General features: G+C 38.3%; 1 protein-coding gene across 1 annotated transcript in view; it reads left to right on the top strand.

Annotated features, from left to right (window-relative positions):
- Nucleotides 1-19,399, top strand: part of SYT10 (synaptotagmin 10) — a 36,333-nt gene extending 16,934 nt beyond the window's left edge. The window contains exons 3-7 of the mRNA XM_054813342.1: nt 2,064-2,628; nt 14,624-14,744; nt 15,103-15,274; nt 16,758-16,887; nt 17,934-19,399. Coding sequence (XP_054669317.1) covers nt 2,064-2,628; nt 14,624-14,744; nt 15,103-15,274; nt 16,758-16,887; nt 17,934-18,005 — 1,060 coding nt within the window. The 3' untranslated portion in view covers nt 18,006-19,399. The remainder of the gene's footprint in view (nt 1-2,063; nt 2,629-14,623; nt 14,745-15,102; nt 15,275-16,757; nt 16,888-17,933) is intronic.
- Nucleotides 19,400-19,628: the final 229 nt, after the last annotated feature.

Genomic DNA, 19,628 nt, shown 5'->3' on the forward strand with positions numbered 1-19,628 from the left:
TCACTCAAACTGGCAATGCCGTACAGTCAGCTTCACGGCTTCCCCTGCACAGGCAGTTTTCTCCACTGCTTGTCTATGGCAGGGTTTGATCATGATTATCTGGGCATCTCAGTGCTACAACTGCAGGTGTGAGGAGCGCTCGGGAAGGCCCACCTGCACAGGTTTCCTGAGCACAGACAGAAGTAGCCGTCACACAGGTCTTCCTGGACTTGGTTATGAGTCGGAGATACTAGAGAGCTGGTGCCTGAATTGCTGCGTGCCCAAACTTTTATTGGCACTACATTTTGGGTGGACTCCAGTTCATTCCCTGTGTTTAGCACACCTACGAGGCTGGACTTCTCAGAGGACAAAGGCACAAGGATAGCCCTGAAACTCGCTGAGAACAATACTGTACTTTTCTAACTAGTTAGGGCCTTTCGACTCCTCACCCCATTCCAATGTAGACATCATATACTATGAATTTGGTGAGTTTTAACATTTAAGAGAAAAGAAAATGTTTCAGCCTGTCTGTAAAATATAAAGGTAGAATGTGTTATGAGAGGGGTGTATTGTTCGTCTAAATTTGAGATCAAAACACCTGGATTTTTTTGAGCTACTGCAAATGTAGAGTATGAAGTTCTCCCTCTGCTATTCTTTTGTTACAATAGGACTGCTCTGTGCACCTACCAGTACTGAAACAGCCAAAAGGGGAAATGTTCTTGTCTATTATTTAATGGCTGCAGATTACCCTCTTTTATCTCTGCTCAGCTGAACTGCCGTAGTTTTGTGCTTCATGCCTTCTGCAACCACTTCACTTACAGCAAAAATACAAATAATATCTATGAAATGAGTCCTGGTTGCTTTCAAATGGACAATATGCATTTCTGGTTTAAAGAAAGAAACACACAGCTGTGACACCTCTTGTTTTCAGAACACAACACCACAGGGAAACCAAGCAATAAGGCACGGCTGCATTTGGCATTAATAAGCAATTGATTGCAAAAAGCAGAGGAAATTCTGACAATTAAATTGTTTTTTAATGGCTGCTAAGTATGCTCACAGGAGGAGGTAGTGAGCTTTTCCAGTACAGATTGTTGGGGTAGTGAAGTACCAAATAAATGTGAAAATGTCCAAAAAATAAACTGGACAATGTGGTCATAATGGCATCTGCTGATGATTAATTCTATGAAGCTTTTTGACCAGTGCTTTTATACTACTGTAAGGCTGTATGGCATACCAGGGGTTTGATTTCACTCTTAGTAGGAAAGGCACAAATTTCCATTGATGTTCATGAGTCAAGATAAGCCCATAAATACATATGCTTATGCAACACTCTATTCAGAATTACAAGGATTGAAGCTTACTGTTTCTTGGTACGAGTACAGGAATCAGCTTGCTGATATACTACACTGAAGAGTATGAGAAAAGAAGGGAAAAAAAACCTATCACAGAAAAATGTTGACCAAAACTTTGAAATGTATTGCAGCCAGAAGAAAACATTCCCAGAAGGCAGCCTGTATCTCAACGTAGCAAATACCAAGCAGGCGTATATAAAATGTTGTAGGATGGCAAAGCACTATGCTGAAAACCTCCAGACATAGCTCTGCATGGCTTTTTCAGGCACCTTTCACAGGGATCAGTGTGAATCTTGGTAAATATTTAATTGGAAAATTACCAAGGAATGCCTCCAAAACCCAGGAAGTACTGATGACAATTCTGCAAGTCATTTTTTTTCTGCCTGGCTATACTTTTCTCAGGTCCTAGCACAGTGGGATCGAGCAATGTTGGAACTGTCAACTTGTTCTGTGAAAGAACCTGAATTCAGTTTCAGCTGCATAGCCTGAAAACAAGGTTATAAATATATGTATTGCCAGGACACTGGGTGTCTCTTGGGCCAAGAACTTCATTCTGAATGATCATTTCATTTCAAGGATGTTTTAACACTTGCAAAATATTTTGGGGGTGGGCTTTTGAAGAGAGGAACTCTTTTACTAATTTGGTCTTGTATTTTCTATTTAGTAATAGCCAGGCCTTTTCCTGGAGATAACCATGGCTTGTTTTGTGTGTGTGTGTGTTGTGTACAGGCACAATTCTTTCAGGCGACACTTGCCAAGGCAGATGCAAGTGTCCAGTGTTGATTTTAACATGGGGACAGATCCGATTTTGCAAAGGGGAGAGACAACGACCAGCATTGGGAGAATAAAACCAGAACTCTACAAACAGAAGTCCGTGGATTCTGATGGGCAACAAGAAGATGTGAAAACATGTGGAAAACTTAACTTCACTCTCCGGTATGATTATGAGAATGAGCTTCTGGCTGTCACAATTGTCAAAGCCTTAGATCTGCCTGCTAAAGACTTCACAGGAACATCCGACCCCTACGTCAAGATTTATCTGCTTCCAGATAGGAAAAAGAAGTTTCAGACGCGAGTTCACAGAAAGACATTAAATCCTGTCTTTGATGAAACCTTTCAGTTTCCTGTAGCCTATGATCAACTCAGCAACAGGAAATTGCATTTCAGTGTTTATGATTTTGACAGATTTTCTAGACATGACATGATTGGGGAAGTTATTCTTGATAACCTTTTCGAAGTCTCAGATCTCTCCAGGGAAGCCAATGTATGGAAAGACATCCACTGTGCTACCACAGTAAGTAATGTGTTCCAAAAGCGTTAACGTGGTATTTTCATTTCTCTTTTGTAGTTTGTGGCAGAGCATCCTGTTTATCAGCAGAGTCTGGAAGGAAAAAAAAAAAAAGTTGTCAATATTTTCCTTTGAGCATAGAGAATGCTTAGAGAGCTATAAAATTTAATTACTAAAAAATCTTCTGGGAACATACCGTCACCCTTATGGCTCACTGTGCAAATATAAATTAGGCTTATTAATTAAATAGTACATCACAAAAGTCACTGCTTACCAAGAACAATTAACATTTTCCTGTTAGCAAAATACCCTGTCCTTCAAAATGACCATCTATTAAGGAACAGGGCCCATCCTGCTCTTGTTAGCAGATTTTCATGTGCTTAGGGTCTCCAGTAGATATATATGTGTTGCTGCTGGTTACCAGCAAAACTCAAGAGGCACAAGCAAGTAGAGTCAGGAAGTAGAAATTATTTGTTTAATGTTGCAAGCAAGAAAAGGAGGCCTGTGCATGGATGACAGGCTACTAGCAGGAAGACCACTAGTCTCCAAACATTATCTTTATTAACCTTGAAATCCAAACTCATCTTCCCTGGCTGGAATTTGAGGGGGGGGAAAATTAAATGTTGAGGTGTGGGATTTTTTTTGTTGTTTTGCCTTTTTTTTTTTTTTTAACTACTATGCTATTTATATAGAAGTTTTCCCACCCCTTGTTCAGTGGTGATATCCAAAACAGTCTGAGTCATCCCTGGTTTTGAGCATGGGCTGGACTTCCACAGCAGGGAAGAATAGAGGACAGAGCAGTACAGGACACTGCTTCAGTGACAGAAGCTTCATACCATCCCTTCGCTAGAGCCGGAGACTTCCCATGCGTCTTTCCCCAAAGGTTTTCATGCTGTTCATGCCTGCTAGACAGGGAAGGCTAGGTCTGCATGACTAGGAGGACAAAGAGGACTGGTGTTTCCTCACCAGTGTGAACATGAGCACTGTGTTTCCTAAGAAAGGAGAAATATTAGGGAGCGGAGTATAGTGGAGACAGTTTTCAAATGTGACTTCACAAAACCAGCCATTTATTTTAACTGCTGGGACTACCAAACTGGTCTGAACAGCCTCTGGCACACCTCCAGAAAACCACATCTGTGTATCCTTAGTTTGATCAGGCTCAGATTTCAGGTAAATTTAAGAACCATATTCTCAAGCTTAAAATTGAATCTGTGTTTAAGGTCTTGGAATAATAGCCCAGTAACATTTTTATTTTAAATTTCTTCTAGCTTTGATATTATCTTTAATACTTTGGTAATGATTTAAATGCTCACTGGTCCTTTGCAACAGGCATTTGTGTGAGATTTTTAGCTGATAACTAGAATGGTTTCAGCAAATTAGAATCCCTGGACTGTTCATCACTGGTTTTGAGCAGATTGAAATGCCATACCAAATTATGCAGTTGGGAGAGATACTAATAGACATCTGGATGAAAATGGTTGCTAATCTTGGCGCTGAATTCTAGTTCAAGTTTCTTCCTCGCTAAGGGCTAGTACATGCAGTTATAGAGCTTAGTTCTGCTGGTATTTTACTATGTGTGAAGTTTAAAAGAAAGCATGAAGCTTTCGGATTTCAGCCTTTCAGCCAGTATAGTTTACAGTATTTCATGTGTGTGAATAAGTTGTCTCCACTTAAACCATCAACAATAAACACATTCAAATGAAATATCTTTGGTGTTGGGTCACCACATCAGCTTTCACAAGCCTTACACTATTCTCAGAAAATTTTGTAAGAAGTGGATTGAATTTATTTTTCCTGGCAAAATGAAACCCTCCTATAAGATGTCCTGTTACTATATGTGCAGTGTGCTGCCTTGTGTTTTACTTCAGCTGTTTCATGTAGATTGAAATTGGTCAGTGATAAAGGTTTCTAGTTCTGCCATTTTAGAAACTGTAAGATGAGGGAGCCAATCCTGCACAGGAATAAACAGTGTATAAGATGTTAGTCAAGGGGAAATTACAGTCTTAAGCATCGGATCTAAAGTTTACAAAAGTCACTAACAAATACCTAACTAATGCTTGCCAGACTCAATTGAACTTGGATTAAGCCTTAAAAAAAAAAGATTCAGCTGGTTCTACAATTAGTGAAAAACAACTGGACTCCAGGCAAGCATGCTTTGGTGTTCATAAAGAATCTTTAAAAAAACAAGCTGGCTGTCTCAGTGGGAAGGTCCTCACTTACACAGTAGAACATAGGAACCAAAGTACCATTATGTAAATATATTTCTCTCATGTTTTTTTCCGTCTTCATCTTTGCTCTGTTTTGTTGTATGTTCTGTGAATTTTTTCAGCCTTTTGTTCAGACATGCTTCCTACACCCAGTGGTTTGCTCATTCTGTTGCTAAATGATAAATTGTAGAGAAGCGTCAAAGCGATAGATGAAAGGATTGGTCCAAAACTTAAAAAAAAACCCCATAGCAGAAGTGGCCTCCCTTCAGCTTGGAGACTTTTACATCTCTTCCATAGTCAAAAAATTTCTATTCAGAATGTAGAGTGAGGGTAAAAATCATTCCTGTTACCTACTTGGAGAGAACCTCTTTTTATGACACAAGGCTCTGCAGTCTTGGGAGTTCAACATGTACTAGATAGATTTACAAAAGAAATGAACTACAACATTTTATCAGTGAAGGAAGTTACCACAGGAGACTGGGAGATTATCTGCTTTGCAAAGACTCTCTGTCAGTAGTTAACATCATTTTGAAAATATTTGCTTGCACATCCATAAAGAGACGTGGAGTTTTTTGGTACAGGAAATAACACAGTCTGGGGAAAATCAGACTGGATGGTTGCACTGAGTCCTTTTGGCTGTAAAACCAGTAAGTCTGTGGGAATCCACAGTTGTAATACTTTTTTTTTTTTTTGCTCATAATAGTAATTTGAAACTATTTTATACAAGTGCAGGATTGGCCTCCCCACTTGCTCATTTTTATTCTTATGATTTTCAACTGTTGGCATTTATTCATCTTTTGTAGTTTGTATTTTGTTCCTTTAATTTTTCATTCGCATCATTGTTTCTCTGTTATATGTTATGTTGAAAGCCTGTATAATATGTAGCATGTACCTCTTGTAAGTGCTGAAGTGTTTTCATTTCTTAATGTTAAATTATCAAGGTAAATTCGGTGTAAAATTGGTTGTGGAAAAGAAGTATCCTAGATATCTGATAATACTAATATCCCCAAATTTTGCTTATTCATGGGTGATTGAATTTTCAATAAATAATCCTTCATTTACTTCTGTTTGTTTGATTAATTAAAAAAAGGAAAACCTGAAGAGGCAGCTTTGGACCACCTGTGAAGGTTGTTCAATATATTGGAATACTGTAATTCTTAATACACTGTAGGAAATGAATTCATAACATCAGAGGCAAACAAATAATATCATTTAGATTGTTTAGTCAACATATCTGGCTTCTGGTTTTGTGAAGTGCTTCTGAGTTTTGCATGCATTTCTGAGATTTTTGTTACTATCAAAATATACCGCATACTTTAAAAAAGAAAACTCATTTATTGGAATTGCTAACAAGTACGTAAGTGCAAATATTCAGTGTTGTAAAATTGCTTAGGGAAAAAGACCACCTCTCATGATCTAACACCTTCTGAATGTGAAAGTTTATTAACTTCCTATTATACTTCTTAAAATGATTGATTGCTTTGGAAATCTCTAACGTCCTCTTTAACATGCCTCTAATGTCATTGCTTTAAAAAAATTGGCAAGTGAGTGTCAGAAATATTTTCTTCATTTTCTTTCCAAAGGTATTCTGTGAACTCTGCTAATGTAACCAATTATAGGAAACTATGCAATTGAAAAAAAAAAAAAAATAGGGCTCAGAATTTAGATGAAAGCCATTTCCAGCACAGTGGTAGTCTCTTGGGAGTGTTAGTCATGGAGCTGTCATATATTTGTAGCCTCTTGAATTATCTCATGTAGATGGATGGAGCTTGATTACTATTTAGTTTTCCAACACCAGGCATTTCAGTGCTGCAGTTTTCTCATTTGTGAAGCGGGATATAAAAGAAGGTTTTGTAAGGGCGCAGACTTCATGTGATGCACTTGATGTGTGATTGCTGTTTCTAAAGCACTTGGAATGGCATTGCTGGAAAAGCATTACTGGAAAAGACAGAAGTGCTTAGATAATTTTTTTTTAATAAGTGGGACAGTAACATTTGTCTCAGTAGATCTTTCTCAAACACTTGCCAGAGTAGGATGTCACCCAGGTAATCCTGCTAGCTGTCGGCCTCTGTTACGGAAAGAGATTCTTCTGAATGCCGATCAAACAAGAATGAAGCCCACCTCTGCAGTTCACCCAGAGCAATTGCAGGCATTGTTTTTGCTTAGTTTTCTTCATAGTTCTCTGTTTCCTAAGTGGACAAAAATTGGCACATTAGACCTTACTGGGAGTAAGGCAGCAGTGGCATAGAGCTGGCAAAGGTTTGTCTTGTGATAGTCGGACTTTGAGGCCCCATTATAAGGATTGTCGTATTTCTTAGCGTTCAAAGCAGCACTATCAGGAAATGTTTTATCACCAGCAATGTAGGGGACTATGCTCTATAATAAGCCATCCTTGTCTGAACAGACTTAGAATATTAGAGTTTCTGGAAATGTACATAAAAGCTTTAACACAATGTTAAATACACGTGAGAGAGTAACAGCTTGTCAATATAGAAATATTTATCGTCTCTGTAGTCGGAACAGCCCCTTTAAAACCAAGAATAGCTGGCACTTGCCATTTCTAATCAGGTTTCACGTGATCACCTGCTGCTGAGTACATGAGCAAATACCCTGGGTCAGTCTTTACAGGAAATGAGGTTTTTCATTTAGGTATGGGATTGCTTTAGTTCTGGGCAATAACTAGAAAAGATGATGGAGAAAGGGTAGGTTTCTGTCCAGTTACTGAAAGCAGGAAGGGTTTCTATTATTACTGAATGTTTCTTTTCATTTGAAACAATAAATTATTTGAATATTCTGCTTTTCTAGAGGCAAACTGCTACTTTCAGTCTACCTTAAAAGTAAGAAATATTAGATGAATATGGTTTCAAGGGAAGTTAGTATCTCTGCGTCCAGGTGGTACCATGGTAGCTATGCTAAAGTGCGCGGCTTGACGGATCTGCTGTGCCCTAAGCGCTCTCTGAGCTTCTCACTGCGAATGATCTCTTTACAGTCAATGCATTGCTGCTTCAGAAGAGCATCTTTGTGTCAGAAGCTGCCTACATTTTGTTTCATTCACGTGCCCATAGATGCCAGGGTTAGTTCACAGAAGTACCTCTGTTCTCAGGTGTTCTGCAGCAGGAATGGTCTTCCTTGCTGCCTGGCATGATGAAACTCCCCCCCACCACCACCAGTGCACAAGACAGATGGTTATGTACAGCGACAAAAAGAAGCACCCAGGAGGCTCTCTGGGGTGCTACTGAGAGCATTCAGCCTGCTGGACCCAGCGTGCTCTCTCAGGGAGCCCTCACTTTGCAATCAGGCCTGCAATCAGCAGCTGCGCTTGCCCACAGCAGTGAGGATGTCGGGCTGAAACAGGCGTTGGGCCTCCACCAGAAGACCGCGCAGTCGTTACACGGCAGCGGGCCCCACGTACTTCCATAAACGAGGCAAGAACAAACACAGACCTCATTGATTCATTTCCCAGGACAACAGCTCCGTCACTAAGTGGTGCTGGGAGGAAGAAAAAGAGCTGCATTTGATACACAAAGAATAACAGGAGAGGAAGATAAATATTAGCTGTGGGGACAAAGTTTCTGAAGTAAAATCTCCTTGAGAGGTGGCAGAATTAGCTCTCCAGTTCAACCTTCTTGTCACTTTTGACAATTTCTGTGGTAGCATAAATGCCCTTACATTCTAAGTGCATAGATGAGAAAACAGACTGCTAGATTTCTGTACTGCTCTTTCCTATCACTCTTTTAATCTATACCTCAAAACCATAAATCTCTTCATATATTCTTAACTAACTGTCTGAGGGAAGAGATTTTTATCCTCTTTTCCTTCCACCCAACATTTATCATTGTATTTTATTTTATACCTGATTCTTGATGCTTGAGGTCAGTAGTTTTTATTGGAAAGCAGAAATATACACATATATATATATAAAAAAGATATGTTTCTAAACAGAACAAGAAAAAGAGAGATAAATCTGTCCTTTGGGGGAATTATCTTCCTGTGTGATTCCTTCAAGTAATCCAAGGGTCTAATTCTGCCAATGTTGTTTTTTTTAATTTGCATAATATACAGAGAGGGAATTTTCAGTGTGACTAAAGGAAGCAGCTAAAAATCTAGGAATGTAAATACCTGAATAGCTTCTTTGATGTCTAGAAAAATATTATTACTTATTACAGATGCTTACTCAAAACACAGCAGGAAAATGAGGAGAAAAAAATTTGCAAATCACTTGTTTAGGAATCAAGCACGAAATAAATTCATTGTATTATCATTATGCTGTTCTCACATGCAATCTTTAAAACATCATTTGAATTACAATTAATAGAAAAGTAGTTCTGGTTATTAAAATTGAGATGAAGAATTAAAATGATTAATTGTTGTGAATTATGATATACTGAATGGTAACAAAAGTAACACCAAAGATGTTTTTTAGGGAATTCCATTTCTGGTGCAGTATTAATTGTGCAAATGTTTGTTATTTTAACCATGGAAATTAATGACACTCCAGTAACAATAAAAGTGTGCAGTTTTTTTAGTTCCTGTAACATTTACGTAACTTATTGTAAGAATCCATAGTGAGTTGTTCGTTTAAGACTTTGTTTGAATTGCAAAGCTTCAAAAACCAAGGGAAAAGAAGAAGAAACAACCATCAGTAAAAAGATGGCCTGGAGTACATTCATGATTAAAAAAAATAGGCAAAAATGACATCTTAGTTCACATATCAATTCCCTATAAGCTTTTCAGTTCTGCTGGCATATGAAACCAGTGAAGATCTTGGAATATAGGAGGGAGATTACACAAGTAAATATTTTTTTGTCATTCAGTTTAGGATTATGAGTGGTGATATGTGAGAAGACACTACTCTGAACACAGAAAGATCTCTGCCTAACTTCCTCACTGAATTTGCAGAGGTTCCGAGCTAAAAGTTGTCTCTTCAATAGAATTTAATGGAAGCAACTGGGGAAATTAAAAGTCAGAAGAAACCGCAAAACTTTCTCCTGCAACAGGGGTTCTAAAAACTTGATCAGACTAATCGATGCTCCCCTATAAGGGCTTCAAACTTCTCCTCACATCCCTCCACTGTTTATCCATATTGTGAGTAGGGAGCCCAGACTCTGTAGAAACGCTGCTACTTCTACAGGCGTGTGAAAATGAGAGTACTGGTGTCCACTGGGTCAGATAACAAAAATAATAGAATAAGGACCATTTTTACATTTGACTTTGCCAACCTCTGGACTGATTTCCCAACAGCCCATAAAGCAAGGAATGTGGACAGATCCTTGGTAACCTAATGGAAAAAATGATTAGCACATCCGTTCAGGTGTGGTTCCATATGTGGAATGAGAATTACACTATTTGAAGAACCTGTATTCTGTACTGTAGCTAAAAAAAACCCAAGTTCATCTGAATAGCTGACATACGCATTTGAGGTCGTTTTTTTCTTCGTTTTATTTTGTTCTAGCATTGCTGTACCAAAAAATGGATTGGATAGTGAGGTAAATTGGGACCCATAAAAATAACTGAAGCTGGTATAGCGCTTACCACCATTCCAGTTCTTTAGTTCTGTATGATGGCTTGTGTACACAGAAGGGAAATAAATGAAGAAGAGATATGTAGTACCAACAAATGCTTCCTTTTGCATTAGTGCAGCTGTGCTCGATGCTGGTTTTTCTGTACCCGTTATTGGAAGTCGGTAGGGGGGAATCATTACAAGCATTTGTAAAGCTAGCTGTTAATTGAAATCTAAGTTTAATTTAAGAAGAAAAAGAAAAATTCTAAATAGACCTAGGAAAGAGATAAAATTTCATGAGAGTTACCTAAATAATGTGCAATTCCAGTTGAATATATGATATATGCAATATAACCTGAAATATAGTTAAAAATTTGCATGAATGGCAACCACTGGGTGCAGGCTTGTGTCTTCTGAGTCATGTTTTTTGTGAAGTAGACTGTAATGCCGATGTGATTGAGGACGGTCTGCGCCTTGTTTTCCTCAGATTTGTTTATACTAAAGTGTTGCTGTCAGATGAATTGTGTGAACTTAATTATAAAGTGAGACAAATAAAAATTTTCTAGAGCACTGGGATTCTGAAGTAATTTAAATCCTATTTTTAAATCTCAGTTAAAATCAATAATACTTAAGGATCCAGGGCATTTAAAAATATTACTTATGATTATCAGTGTGGTAGCAAATAATGTCATGAGAAGTTTAACTGCCAAGCCATTCATTATCTAGGTCTGAACCTGTGTTTTCAGCTCCAAATTCATGAACCTGTAGTGCTCGAGTTATGTGTAGGGGAATGGTGATATTCCAGACATTTTACCCAATACCCAGTCTCTGATGCTATCATCTATATATGCATAATTTTAGTCTTAATCCTTCAAAAGAACATTTAAAAGTTTGTAAATCTTGGGCTTGACCCTGTGTGATTGAGTTCCAAAGAATATTTATTTTAATGGTGCATTTTAATATCTTAATCCCCAGTTGCTCTATGACTTCTAGAGCTCCTAACAAACTGTACTTAGTTCACCCAAGTATGAAGAAAGACCAATAATCTTGACACATACTCAGAGTAGAAACTGACTAAAAGTACTAGGATTTTCTATTCCTTACTAGCCAAAAAGACACTGTCTACCAAACATCAGATGCCACAACTAGTACCAAATTAAATTAAAGAGATAAGATCATGAGAGTTGTTTCGAAGGATTCTGAAATTACTTGTATTTGAACTTGATCTGAGGATTGTGGGAATTCCTAGTCTGTGGTGGCAATCCGGGACAGACAGATCTCTCCACCAAGAGGAGAGTTAAATAGTGACTACAGACTAGTACAGGGTAACTACTAATTTTATTTCCAGACCTTTGATCTTACAATGCATGACTTATAAATGTCTTTGATATAGACAAGGGTGTTTATTTGAAATAATATCTATTCTAGTCTACTTCAGAATTTATCTGCTGAAACAGTGCATAGAGCAACATGAGTGTTGTTTCACAAAATGAAAATCAGACATTTCAGGGCAGCACAAGCCACATTTTTTTTCCAGTTATAGGTCATAGGTGTCAGAAAATGCTTGCATAAACAGTGGAGTGGTAGAGAGCCTTTTCCCAGTCCTAAAAGCATCCCTTACCACTTCAAACTGAGTAGTCAGTACACAGGTGACAGAGCTCTGGTAACTTCAGTACATCTGCCCTTTGGACAGTCTGCTGTGCTGAGCAAAAAGGTTCCCCTCATTTGCTGTCCAAGTATTTCTTTTTGCATTAATGTGTCCTGCTTATTCATTGCATGGTCAAATCATTGAGTTTGATTACAGGGTTTTTTCCCAAGCTCTTTTTCAATATAACTTCAGTGCGTGGTGTTCAGAAAGAAAAGAAAAAGGATGGAGCATAAGTCTCAAACCATTGCCATTTTGTTAAGCACTGATGTTTTTCTCTGCTCTTCAGAAAAGTAGGGTAGAGTAACCATCATATGGAGTTTTTTTGCAAGTATTTTGAGCGATGTTTCTTTTAAAGTATTTAAGTCATGGTAAATAGTCCTGTCTGTCTGTATTCTTGTTTATAATTTGAGCTCGCCTAAACCTTTGAGTGTCTATCCAATTTCTCTTCAAAAAGAAATAATAGAATACTCAAGTTCATACTCCCATCTTGCAAAAATTACTTTTTCTCTATTCACCCACACAAGTAATCTCTGTGAAGAAGGAAGAATTAGTCCCTTTTATGAGCTGCCCACTGTGGTTTTTGATCCAATTCATCTTCATTACCTCCCTCAACATAGACCTTAAACGTTGTAGCACTGGATGTGGGGGAACTATATTTCCTTTTCAAACAAAAGCTTGAGATCTCTTTCACCTATGGATATGAGGAACAGCAGTCAGACTCTGAATTCAGAAAGCAATGCCAGCCACAGAAGCTGTGCTTAGAACAGATTTCAGATATGACAAAAACTGTAAAATGTAACAGAGAGCACTTGCCACTTTAACAGATGAGTGAAAGGAATTACACTTAATTTGTTCAAGTTTTGTTTATATTTTCTGAAATAGGAAAGTGAGTTTGTTAACGTACTCTGCGGAACAAATTCTGCGCTCTCCGTTGCGAAGTAAGGGGTTGGGCTAAGGATATGTCAAATATTTGTATTTATCCTGTATGTGGACCAAATGAGCTAAATAATTTTGAAATCCTGAGAAATCTGAAATCCTGACAAGCGTGAAATTTGCCCACAGTGCATGTTCACATGCTTATCAATCTGTTAACTCTCAGAACAGAATCCCAGCAAAATGACTGAACATGTGAATTGACCAACCTACACAAAAGTCAATATTTTATTAACAGTGCAACAGAAAATTTAAAGCTATTCTAAAACTGCATCCTTTGATCTAGAGTCTGCAATGCATGAAAAATAATAAAAAAAACCAAAACCAAAAACCCTGAAGCATGTGATTAAGTCCATCTTTACTCAAGAAAGATCTGAAGTACCTATTTCAATTTAGACACAGCATTAACCCGAAGGAAGTCAATAAAACTGTTCATGTAAGCCACTGAAAAATGTGAACAAGAAGCTCCAGTCTGTCTTATAACTATAAGCAATGTATTTGTCATCTACGCAGCAATCATTATTTTCGTATGTATCATTTAAAAATATATCATGCTTGCCTTCTGGTGCTAGAACAGCTGTACCATAAATCCAGCAGTTCTCAAACAAATTTGTACTCTTGGGGTAGCTGGAGGTTTGCAGATAAAATATTGAAGCTGGGATATTAAAAATAAGCTTTTTAGTAGTAGTCAAAGTCCTTTAAGCAGGTGTGAGAATGGCTGCCTTACAGAAGTGACTTCCTTACATGCTCCTTACAAGCTTGTATTTAAAAATCCTGAGTTATTCTTAATATGCAATTTTCTTTGGCCTTTTTGGGGGGCATTTTTAAAATCTTAGAACAGGAATTAAGAATTTAGAACACAACTAACATCTCAACAACTAAACTGTAGTGGTATTAGGATAATTATATAACTGTGAAGAAAGGAAAAATTGATGGAACCTCTCTTCCTTAGATTACATTTCTCAAGTGGTGTAGCATATGAACTGCATAGCAACATCATATTGCACGAATTCAAGGCACATTGTCTCAAAGTAGAAACTGTCTCATTGTGAGGTTTATTAAGATTGACCTTATCCATCTTTCAGAGTATATTATCCTCCAAAAAGTTGCCCTTGAGCCAGGAAGGTTGTAGGTGCTACTCTTTTACTCTGCTTTTCTCTAGAACAGAACAACCCTCAAAGAAAGGAAGAGCAATAAAGCTAGCAACTTTTGCAAGCACATTCATCTTTTCAAACCACTTAGACGGAAAAGCTTGTCATACACATATAAGTGTGCGGAAATAAATCTCCTACATTAATTCCAGTGGTTAAAAGGCATGTAAATGTGTGTGATCTAAATGTTCTATCGTATTTCTTTTTACTGGGGAGGATGACTTCTGAGTCTTTTCAACATCAGAACTTGACATTCTACATTCAGCACGTTTTCATTTGTGTGAATTCAACACATGCATACCAGGAATCCTGAAAGTTTTGGCTCTGCTTTTGTTTTAATTTCTCAGTTTAGTAATTCTAGATACTGTCACTAAAATATTATCCTGTTGGTACTCTTTCCATATTTTATAGAAATAATTTCTGAAAATTGTTTGCAACTTCTTCAAAAGCATCTGAGGCTGCAAAAGAAGTCTCTCTAAAAAAAAAAAATAAATATTTGCATGATCTGAACTGAATTGTTGGCAATATGGTCAGATTTCTAATCCTTGCTTTTCTTTTTCAGGAAAGCATAGATTTGGGTGAGATCATGTTTTCCCTCTGTTATTTGCCTACTGCTGGGAGAATGACATTAACAGTCATCAAATGTAGGAATCTCAAAGCAATGGATATAACTGGCGCATCAGGTGAATCTACTTCTTTTTTAAATAATAAGGCAGAGTCTATTCAGGAAGGGGACAAATAGGAACTCCTTGGGTTTTGTGTGTTTAGCATGGTTCTGAAATGGAAGTATCAGGATAATGGGTATAGGCTCTCTTCAGATCTCCTGGATATCTTTGGTCTGGCAGTCAGTATGTCTGTTCAGAATGCCTATACCTTTCCTTTGCTGACAGCATATTGAAAGCAGTGTTTGCCAGGGTCACTTAAATCTTTGTAATTTTTTGTCTTATCAATATGACATTCCTACAAAAAAATGTTGCCCTTATGCTACACATTTGAATGACGTTCAGTCCAAATGCCCACAACTGATTATCTGTTACTCAGATCCATATGTCAAAGTGTCACTGATGTGTGAGGGTCGAAGACTGAAAAAGCGGAAAACGACCACGAAGAAGAACACGCTCAATCCCGTTTATAACGAGGCCATCATCTTTGATATCCCTCCAGAGAATGTAGACCAGGTCAGCCTCTCCATTGCAGTGATGGATTACGATCGGTAAGCCCAGTTTTCCTCCTGAACATTAATCTTCAGTGAGAGGTTACCTGATCATTGCAAGCAACTGCTTTCTACCTCCCTGAACTTTCAAGTGGGTTCAGTGTCACAAAAGATAAAGCCTTTGGGTCTTTTCCTGAAGAGGTTTAAAGCTTCCATGCCTTTTAGAGCTCAGGCCATTTTATCTGCATCATAAATAACTGCGATAAGGAAGAAAAATGGCTCAATCTTCTTATGGGCCGCCAGCATTGGCATACATTTCTGTCCCCATCTGGCGGCTGGACTATGTATAAGCTTTATAAATCAGGTATGTCTCAGTTTAAAAAAGACCGTCACACCTTTAATGTCTATTTAAATGCCAGGTATTTGAAATCAAAGAAAATTTGGATGACTAAAAAATATTTAGATGCTAATTACCTCATTGAATTAAGTCATAATTAATCTTTCGGTTGACTCAATAAAGAAGCTTTGTAACCTTTGGGTTCAGTGCTCCCTGATAACACATCTGAGCCTCAATTATCTATGTCCTCACCGAGAACTGACAGGAAGAGACTCCTATTTAAGGTAGCTCAAGGACTGCGGGTTAAACTAGACAGTGACTGACAGAATCACGTCTGAGCCAAGTCTGCTTCGTTCAAGTGCTATTAGTAACAAGCTCTTGAGACTGCAGGGCAAATAAATGGTCAAAGTCCAGTTTAGTAACAGGAAACTTCAGATTATTTTTCCTCACCATCAGATTTCTGATCGTCCTCCAACTTCTGTCAGGAAGACTTTCCCAGTGGGATGTGAAAGGGGCACTGCGGTGCCATTAGCGGAAGAAGAGCACAGCAACTTGCACACTTTCAGTCCTCGTCAGCTGCTCCTTTTAAAGCTTTTGCTAAGAGGAAGTTAGGAAATATTACTCTAAGGTACATATAGGCAAGGTACAGGAAATTACTTTCTGGAGTCCCTCAACAACTCTATGGCACTGCTAGGAGCATGAAGTATTAAGGTATAGCCTGTTACAGCTATACCTCTTGCTTTCACATTTTTTGACTGAAGATCCAATGACCACAAGAGTCAGAGGTGGGAAATATAGTGTGAAATAACATCTGAAGCATTTGCAACTGGAAACGTACTCCCCACCATCTTCCTTCACCTTCCTCTCCCACAAAATTTAAGCATGTTTTCCTTCTACATCAATTGGTGTATTATGGTCCTTTTCTGTCCTTGTGCTGTTTGGGTTGTAACCTTTTAATGGCAAGGGTTATGTCTTCATTGCTATTTTTACAGCTGCTAGAAGCACTCTGGTAGTGGCTGGAGGTTTTCGATGCTACCATTACAGAACTTAGTATTACTATACTACCACTAAAACTAATATCTGTAATAAATAATGTGAAACGTTTGGGCATGTATTCTGTGCTGCACTAAAGCAGTAAACTGAATTATACATCACATGTTATTAAAACTATTTTTATTAAAAAAATTCTGTCTCTGCAATTCTCAGAGTAGGGCACAATGAGGTCATTGGGGTATGTCGGACGGGAATTGATGCTGAAGGGCTTGGAAGAGATCATTGGAATGAAATGTTGGCTTACCCACGTAAACCAATAACTCACTGGCATCCACTGGTAGAGGTAAGAAGTAGCAAAAATCTCTCCTTCTACGTATATTGAATGTTTTTGTCTCTCTCACATTTATGTGCTTCTGAGAATCATAAAAATCAGTGCAGCATCTATGGAGCAGCTATAAGATCCTTAGAACAACCTAAATCTAATTGCATGCATTTATTGATTACTTAAATGCACCACTTCAAAAGTTTCCATGATATGCTGACTGCATTGTATCATTAAACAATTAAGACACTTGAAATTTCCAGAGATTATAAGGAGCTTACATCCACTTAGAAAAGCTCATTTGCAAGTATTTCAACAGCAATCATTTCCTATTCAGAAATCTTTAGCATGAACAGTTATGTTGCTAAAACATTAATCTGAAACAGGCCTGCTAATTAGGCTACGTTGAGGCAATGTACCAGCAGCTACCTCCAGAGTTACTCAGTGGCTTATTGGAAGCTTATTGAAATGCATGGCTGATTATATCTACAAGTCCCTGGGCTTGGACTCCCTCTTCACCCTGCTGTGGCCACATCTTACTGGTTTTCTGTACACAAAATGCTCACAGCTTTGAGTTCGGAAAGATTTATATTGAAGCGTCAAGAAGCAGCAGGCCCCGCTTTGGCACACAGAGGACACACTCTTTAGCCCTCCCCAAACCCAATCTCTGTAGAAAAATGAGTTGCTGCCTGAGGCATCACGGGCCATTTGTTTTCCCCACTGTGTGGCACATGGCTGCACAGCATCTCCAGTGACAGGTGGTAAAAGCCCAACAGCAAGGCTTCAGTAAAACACCTAAAGTGTGAGGCCAGGGAAACTGAGTCAGTGCAGCAGAGAAGCCTCTTTTCAGAGGTTCATGGCTTTCTCTGGATTATGTACCAACCCTGATTGGTGAAATAAACCCACTCCTATGGAATGAGCCAGAGGCATTTTTAGGAGCTCACTTTAGGAATTTGGGGACTAGATGTGATTTGGGTTCTTCGTTGAGGGAGTCTCTCATCCCCTGAAATGCATGCGATACATGGCTAGATATGAAGGCATTTGTAAAACTAACATTTTTCTTGCAGTTACCTGGCCGAGCAACCAGTTTTGATAGCCAGGGATCTTGTTCATCACCAAAACCACCGCTTACGCCCTAGGGAACAAGAGTGGATTCATCGTGTTCAGTGTCCAAAGCTCCCTTGTAGCTCACGTCTACATAAATAGAAGGTTTGGCTTCTGCAGATGAACTGTATCCATATTTTTTTATTAAAATACATTTTTCCTATTCTAAGTCTTATATTACAGTTTATAATAGTTTCTTAAATGTATGAATGAAGTTGAATTGAGCCAAATGTAACCCTTCCTCATATAAATTCATTCACCTGTTTTCTCGCTCGCATATATCCAGTGTCATATCCAAGCAGTGTTTTGATATGACCTATAACTTTGCATAGACAAAGAAATCAGAAAAAAAAAAATAATCCCGTAAGCAATTCAAAACCACTGCAGCTTGTAATGCCTAATTCTCTTGAGGGAGAGCAAATAGTCATATATAGCTCTTGTAGTAAATTTCTTCGAAATTGCACTAAATCCTGTATGACTTCTCAAGATAACACTTTGAACTGAATGTTGCATGAAAAAAACAACTGTTGTCGTGTTTTGAGTGTTTGGAAAGTCAGTTAATTCCTTGGGCAGGGAGGAAGGGCTGATCAAAAGCCCACTGAAGCTGATGAGAAGGACCCTACTGGCTTCACTGGGTTTTAGCTCAGCCTTTATGGAACAGGATTCACAACTGGATCTATGCAGTTATAATCTTCCAGCAATCAAGATGCCTGCTGGACCTACAGGAACTCGTTAGCTTGTCCAGCAAAACAACCAGGCACGTGTGCCCAGGCAGGTGGCTGTACTCAGCGGCTGTTTTGCTTCAGCTACCCACCGGCTGATGAAGAGCTAGCTGGGATATCTCTGCATGGCGCTGAGCAGCACACGCACGGGTATCGTGGTGGAAAGCAAATACGTCTGCAATGAATTGTGTGGAAATTTACGTAGTTCCACAGAGATATAGGCGTCTCCTGATGAGGTGCATCCAGGCCCTTCAAAATAGCCCATTTGCTGCTGCCATTGTGCAGTCCATATTCGGTCTTCATGCAGGTCAAACTGTAGGTGAGAGAATGCTCTGAAGGAATTTATTTAATGTATTTTAGCTGTTCAAAAAATTGACCAAAAACTGCAATTACAAAGAACATTTTTCTGATTCTTGATTTAGTGTGACAGTATTAGATTTCTTTGAAGTTATTTTGACTGATAGCTCACGCGGAGTAGTTTCTGGTCCCTGGCTGGATGCTCTAGAATTATATGTCAAATATGAATTTGAGATACATTTTATGCCAATATATGAAGAGAGAAATTGAAATGTAACAATTTTATAAACTAGTAAAATCATTTATTAGAATACACAGTGACAGCAAATTCAAAAAAGTGTTGGCTAAAGTGAGCTGTTTTAAAAACTGGAAGAGAACTACACATTGTTTTGTGGATTTAGCTCTTTTTAGCACTGCAGTTTACCTCAATCACAGTTAGTTTCCTTTTTTCTTTTTCTTTTTTTTTTTTGTTTCTGCAAAGTGTGTGGCAAAGACTGCATGATTGGGCCTGAGATTTTGAAAGCTGAACTGCAACTAGAAAAAAGTTGGGGTGGTAGCTCTTTTTATGTCTTTGTAAAGTATAAAGAAAACTGAGAAGACAGTATTTTCCAAAACATTGTTTTTATGGAAGAAAAGTGT

Source organism: Grus americana, chromosome 1 (assembly GCF_028858705.1).
Source record: "Grus americana isolate bGruAme1 chromosome 1, bGruAme1.mat, whole genome shotgun sequence".
In the NCBI taxonomy this organism is placed as follows: domain Eukaryota; kingdom Metazoa; phylum Chordata; class Aves; order Gruiformes; family Gruidae; genus Grus; species Grus americana.